Raw genomic sequence first — 7303 nt, 5'->3', positions numbered from 1 at the left:
AATAAAATATTATTCAAAATGCATAGTACAATCTTGTTATAAGAACATACTACCCGTTTATAATTATATGAATCTCATCATTCAAATAAAAGAAATAAAGTATAAAAACAACTATTTCATGAAATAAATTAAAAACACAAGTCTTAAGTTTATAACTACAGATTGTGGTCTGCTACTATACTTTGAAGCTAAAAATAGATTTAGCCTATATTCATATTAATTAATCAAATCAAATATTAAATATAAATAACTAAATATATGCATTATAAAATATATAACAAAAACTAAAATATATTATTAAATCTTACGGTTCGGTCCGGTTTTATTCGAATGGTTTTTTGTATAAACCATAAACCAAACCGTTCATTACGGTTTGAAAAATTTCAAACCGACAAAACGAACGTTAAAAATAAAAACCAACCGCAAAACCAAACCGACGACCGGTTTAGACGGTTTCACGGTTTAAAACCGAACCGTGAACACCCCTAATGTTGTCCAGTACTTCCTTTTAAAAGTAAAACAAATAAATAAATAAATAAATATTTGACTTTTGTGAGCATAATAGATTGACAGGTAATTTAACGAAATTTATATGACCTACCTTTGCCATAGGAAAGCTAATGCTTTTTAGTCTGTAAAATTATCTGTTGACTTTAAATAAATATACCTGCTGACTTTTTGTTGGCCTATTTTTGGTACATGCAGGAGAAGCACATTCTTTAAACCGAATCTGCATATTAAATGAAGAATACCACAATTGCCCATCGAATGCAACCTATTAATTTCTGCTAGCCTTGACACGCAATTGCAATGACTATGAAATGAATTACAACTCCAGGTTTATGAAATTTTGATACTAAACTTTCTCAACAATTCTATGCGTTCAAATTGTTTGTATGAAGCCTCGTGTATTTTGCTTAATTTCATCAATTGGTTGTTCAATTGTTTCACATGTCAAATATAAATTATCATGAATCGGTTGTTTTAAAATATAAATTAACATTGTAAATAACACTTCATCAACAACTCGTGTAATACATGGGTCTCAAACTAGTAGAAAATAGAAGGCAAAGACTTACTGTAACAATTGCAAGTTGCTGACCGCAGAGAGTAGATCACACAATATGAATCAACAAAAATAAGTGCATTCTTAAAACAAATTCAAAATTGGAATATGTGAATGTATAATATTAGGATGATTAAGCCTTTAATTAGTATTAAAATCTATCTAGCCATGAAGTTGTCATTCTCTGGCTCTAAACTATCAACCCCAACTTTTTTCACAGCAAAACTCTTGCTTGTAATCAAATCTCTAGCTTTATACAAATTGCTATATGCCCCTTGCACAATCTAAGCAATTCACAATCTAGGACTACAAATTGTCAACCAATACATTCAAGACAATTAATCGATCCATTGATTAGAGAGCGTCTTTAATTGCAACAATTTCAAGTGGGTAGGGAGCGTCTTAATCAACTGGTTTCCAGTTATTGCAAGCGCTGGCTTGATTGCAGCCTTCAATACCATTCAATTGGATTCAGATGAAACAACGCAAGCATTCAAACAGTGTGGAACCGAATGGAGAGGGAACGCTGTAGTGAATTAAGAACTGACGAATATAGCGTGCTTAATAGTTCTTACTTTTATTTTTTTTTCTTGCAATTTCAGCCTCCACACCCTTGCATTGGATATTGTACTATATGCATAGCAACATGAAAAACTCTTTAAAAAAAATCTTAGACTACCACTCCTAAATGTTTTATATAGTATAATACATATATTTTATAATAATGTTAATAACAACAATAAAAATAGTAATAATAATAATAACACTTTAACAAAATAACTAAAATAATATTTATAGTTTAACAGATAAAGATTAAAAAATCAAACCAAACCCAAAGAGTTAAACAAGTGCATACATAGTGGAAGCCAGGGAAGGCCATGGAAAACCCAACACCGGCCAATGAAAAGCCGTAACACCCTCCCCCCTCTCTCCCCTCTCTTTGCAAACCCGAGAGGCTTATTTCCACGCCAATCTGTGAATAACCACCGATTTCTCACTGATGGTTTGAGGATTGCATTAAACTGTTACATAAAAAAATTGACAACCTTTTGTTTTAATATAAAGCCATATCAATATTCGAGCGTTTTTATTATTTAAAAAAAATGGAATGATTCTAATTCTAAAGACATGAACTTCATGTTTACCGATCACTCCATGTATTTCGTCCCAACGTTGGAGATGATTCTAAACTGAAAGCGCAACGTTGGAGATGTGAATTCCCTTACTAATTTATTTTAACTGTTGAATTATTATTATTGTCATTTTGGAGCGGCTACTCTTTTATGTGTTAGGCTACCGCATTTCCAAATTTGAAAAGCCTTGTTGCCTGCTCTGGCCAGACTATGACGTTGTCTTAGACGGGCCCACGCTGGCTTAAGAGTTTGGTTTGGGTGTTCCCCGAAAACCATACTGTCGGCTACTATTTGACCGTCGTTGGGCCACCACAAAAGCAGAACTCTCTGACGTAACACGGTGAGACGAAAACCGGGTGGGCTAGGGATTCGAACTAACAACCTCGCAATCCCTAGATCAAATCCTTCATTGTCATAATCCACCAAAAGTGACATAAGTGGGGATCAAACCGTGTCTTCACTGTAGAACCCAAGCCTCCTACCATTAGGCCGCAAGTGAAGATTTAATTGTTGAATTATTAAATTAGAACGTTTATTTAAATTTATTGTAATATTTTAGCTTTTAAATTACTGATATTTTATTTTTAGTTTTATATATTATTTTGAGATTAATTTATTTAATTTAAAAATAAATCAAAATAAGGAAAACTTGGACAAAATTGGACGACAATATGCTATTTGGGGAAGAGTGAGAAGAAATTGAGAAAAAATGAAAAAACGGATGTGTCATGCCGGATAAAATGGAAACATTTGGGAGGACGACTCGTATGCTCTAATTAAACGGTTGTTTTTTTTCAAGGGTGCATTTTCGTATCTAACAAAGGAAAGGAAATGAAAATTTGAAATTTAATCATGTTAAAAATAAAAAATAAAAAAAAAATCCCTAGTCATACTAGCAAATCCCAGCAAGCCCAATCACACCCAAAAACAATAATCCAGAATTACATGAAGTTTAATAGAGCAAAAGACACTAAACAAACAAACTACACACATGAAAGAAAAGGATCCATTGGCTAACAACTTCGACCAACAATTTATTCGTTTGTGTTGATTCACAACAGTTACTTGAGTGACGGGATTGGATCTAATCTAGCCACAGGAAAACAAATCAAGGGGTAAGCTCTAGAAAGTGTCAGGCCGGTTCCCTCTGTCATATCAACACTTGTTAAATTTCCATCTTTCCCAGCCTTCCACTCGAAGCACTGAATCATAGCACCAAGAGTTATTTGTATCATCGACAATGCTAGTGAAGTCCCAGGACATATCCTCCTTCCAGTACCGAACGGTAACATGTGAAAGTGTTGACCTCTCACATCCAGCAGGTTATCTAAGAATCGTTCAGGCCGAAATTCAAGTGGGTTTTCCCAATGGTATGGGTCTCTACCAATAGCCCATATGTTGACAAAAATATTCGTTTTTGCTGGAATATGGTAACCTGCCACTATGCAATCTGTCGTTGATTTTCTTGGAATTAATGGAGCAGGCGCATGAAGACGTAAAGTTTCCTTGACAACTGATTGGAGATACGGAAGGTCGCATATGTCTGATTCTTCTATAAGTCTGTTTTTACCAATGTTACTGTCGATTTCTTTAGTTGCTTTTTTCATTATTTCCGGATGATTGATGAGTTCTGCTAAAGCCCATTCGATGGTAAGCGCAGTAGGATCTGTTCCTGCAGTAAACAAATTCTGAATGATAATAAAAAAATTAGCTATAATTAGTTATACAAACTACGTACAAATGTTTTAATGTTAGTATTGTTACCAAGATAAGGGCCTTAATGTTCTCTTTCGTCAAATCTATCTCCGTGCTTTCATCTTTGGCGACATCAAGTAAAATGCTTAGCAAGTCTTTCCCTTGTGAGCCCATGATCTCCTGCTGCTTTCTTGACTCTTCATGTTCTCTAATGATTGCCTCTATCAAATCATCATATCTTCTATGAATACTCTCCAACTTTTTCCTTCTTCCCTGCAAGTCTACATTCTTAAACAACCGTATGTTGTCTGAGAGATTAAAGTTACCCGCAATCTCATTTATGTTGGCAAACAGTTTCCTCATGTTCTTTGCCTCGCTCTCCTTGCCTGAACAACGTTTGTTCATAATCATTCTTGAAATGAGATTGTTGGTCGTCTTGCCAATCTCCGCACCAACATCCACTGGTTTCCCATCTTTAGCATTTTGATATAATGACATCATGAAACGATTAATCTCATCTTGCCTAACAGATTGGAGCGAATCAAGTGTTGTTCCATTAAAGAGCCGCGACGTAACTATCTTTTTCATGAACTTCCAGTATGGTCCATATGCAACAAAGGCAAAGTCTTTTGATCCATAAGTTAGGTATTTTAAGGCCGAGTTGCCGGGTCGATCTAAATACGAATTTTCGTTGGTTTTAAGAAACTGGCTCGCTGTTTCTGCTGAACTTGCGACAACACAAGGCACATTGCCTATAAGAACTCGAAAAATTGGCCCGTATCGGTGAGAAAGCTTGTGGAAAGCACGATGAGGGGTCGGAGAAAGAAGGTGGAGGTGCCCAATGACGGGCAGGGCAAAAGGACTTGGTGGAAGATGAGACTTACCCCAAACAGATTTGAATAACATCCACATAAAGATGCTGGAGATCAGGCACATGAGAAACAAGGGAAAGTAGGATTGAAAATCAGCCATGGGCTAGTGGAATGGAAACTATTTGCTGTCATGGATATTTATTTATATTACATTATTATATATATTAAACAGAGGATATGAAATGTGTGTAGGAAACTCAATTCATTTTTGTCAATAGTTTTTATTCACATAATACACGGGTGCAATGCGTCTTTCTTATTTTTAACGTGCTATATTAAAAAGCAACTTTTGGTTGTGTCTTGGAATCACTATTCATTTTTTTTGACAAAATGGCAAAAAACGTCTTTTACGTTTGATCGTTTTTTCAGTAGACGTCCTTTAGTAAAAAAAAATAGCAAAAAACATAATTATGTATCAAATCCTTTTCACGTTAAGTTCTTTGGCTCTAACCCAGTTAATTTTTCTCGTTAAATATGATCATGTGCAAGGCACATGAGGGTATTTTTGTACTTCTATACAATTATTTAATAATTAATAATTAAAACTTAAAAAGAAAAAGATACTCTCTCTCTCTCTCTTCATCATCTTCTTTCTTCTTTTCATCATCTTCTTTCTTCAATCACCCCCTTCATCACCACTCTCCGGCTCACTCCACCACCGTCAACCACTCCGATCAACTCCCAACGCCACCACCGTCAGCCACCACATCAATTAGGGATAATCTCATATCACACCACCACCAGACCACCGCAAACCACCGCTTAAAGACCAATCCAATCGATTATGGATAATCTCATATCTGAAAAGTCCAATCCATTCAAATCTCAGCAGATTACGGGTGTTTGTACAAGTTTAATTTAAGTTTCATCAACGAAAAATACTCACCAGGAAATAATCAATATCCCTGAATTGGCCGGCAACGGACACCGCTGGAATCTCATCACTCTGTTGCAAGTCACAAAATCCACCGCAAACCTTGACAAGCGGTGTCACACCCCGACCAATGAAGGCGGAAACATCGAGGCGCGACATGATTGCTCATTGCACAATGACACTATAAAGTTACAATATTTAAACAACTCATTTAAATCCATATCATCATAAATAACACAACAATTGTTCATACAAAATGCCAAATGGATAGATAAACAAATAACTTGTTCTTTTATTTTCTAATATCCTAAAGCCAAGATAATAAGTTTCTTCAAGTAATCCAATCAAGCTAACATCAAACCTGTAACATTGCATAAAATAGAGTTTTTCAACACGAAGGTTGGTGAGCAATTTTCATAGTTTTGGACAATAAGTATATAGTATGAAATCCACAACTAGTATATGAAAACAATAAATAATAGCAACAATTTAGATAATAAAACCGTCAATAAGAATACATTGACGACAATAATGAAATCGTCAATAAGAATACATTGACGACATCTTTCTATATGGGGATACCATATATACTCGGAATTAACGTATGATCATACTTTGATGAGGCTACCCGCCTTAGCATTCAAGAGGCTACCCGCCTTAGCATTCAAGAATTTGCACATAATCATGTAAAGCATATAACACCAAATCAAGCATTTATTTAAGTAAACATATACAATACGTGTTGTGGTTTAAGACTCAAGTATAAATCATTTGAATTTGAATAAGTATGCAATGCCACCCCCAAAATGAAAGATGGAAAACGGGGGATGAAAAAGTACTCACATTAACAAGTAACTTGAAAGATAGTGTCGTGAATAATCGGAGAGATCGGTTTAACGAGCAAGACCTATATTAAACGGGTCTTGTGTTAGTAGGTAGTCTTGGAAGGGTTTAAAATAAAATACATGACAAATAAAGTAAATAAAAAAAGTTTAGGATTTAAAATGTAGATATTTGAGAAATTAAATAAACGAGTTTTGTAAAATAAGTTTACTCGAAACCGGGTCTCGGTATTCTATTCATTAGTTTTTTTTTCATTTTTTACTCAACCCATGTTAAGTAATAATGTGGGTTAAAATGCGATATTGCAAAACCCTTGGTTATAAGAATACCCAAAACGAGGTTTAAACGAGTGTTCGGGTTTGTCGGTTCGAGACTTGATAATTAACCAAGCTCACAGTTAACTTCCCAAAATAATAAATGTTATGAGATAACTCAATAAAATCAAAATAGACTTAACCAAGTATGTAGTTCTATTGTGAAGAACCTTAACGTTCGTTAAGCGAGTATATGACCTTATCGGTTCGAACTTGTTATAAGATCAAGTTGGTTGCCGACATGCCAAGTATGTTTAGAAACTAACTAAAATTGATTTGAAATATAATCTTGATGAAAAATATGAGTTTTGGTGGCTAAAAACACACTTGTGTGTCTTAAGCGAGTGAACTCGGTTTAGTTCGGTTTTTGGTTCGGTCCTTGACTCGGAATAAGACCAAGGATGGTTACCACATACCCAATTACCATGGAACTTGTAAAATAACTTATAAATAATAATACTCAAGTTTTACATTCAAAAAGTTAACAATAAAGCTTTTAAACAAAA

The 7303-nt window shown here is 34.7% G+C and overlaps 1 protein-coding gene across 1 annotated transcript; it reads right to left on the bottom strand.

Moving 5' to 3' along the window:
* Positions 1-3260: 3260 nt before the first annotated feature.
* On the bottom strand, positions 3261-4893 carry LOC143591468 (cytochrome P450 93A3-like). The gene is made up of 2 exons (XM_077071663.1): positions 3964-4893; positions 3261-3887 (listed from the first exon to the last, which is right to left on the bottom strand). Exons 1-2 carry the CDS (start codon positions 4864-4866, stop codon positions 3261-3263), a joined length of 1530 nt encoding a protein of 509 aa, XP_076927778.1. The 5' UTR covers positions 4867-4893.
* Positions 4894-7303: the final 2410 nt, after the last annotated feature.

Source organism: Bidens hawaiensis, unplaced genomic scaffold (genome assembly GCF_021521415.1).
Source record: "Bidens hawaiensis isolate Kalapana, Puna unplaced genomic scaffold, B.hawaiensis_p1.1 tig00039690_1, whole genome shotgun sequence".
Classification (NCBI taxonomy): Eukaryota; Viridiplantae; Streptophyta; class Magnoliopsida; order Asterales; family Asteraceae; genus Bidens; species Bidens hawaiensis.
The sequence above is the reverse complement of the archived record's forward strand: the minus strand, read 5'-3'. Positions and strand labels throughout refer to the sequence as shown.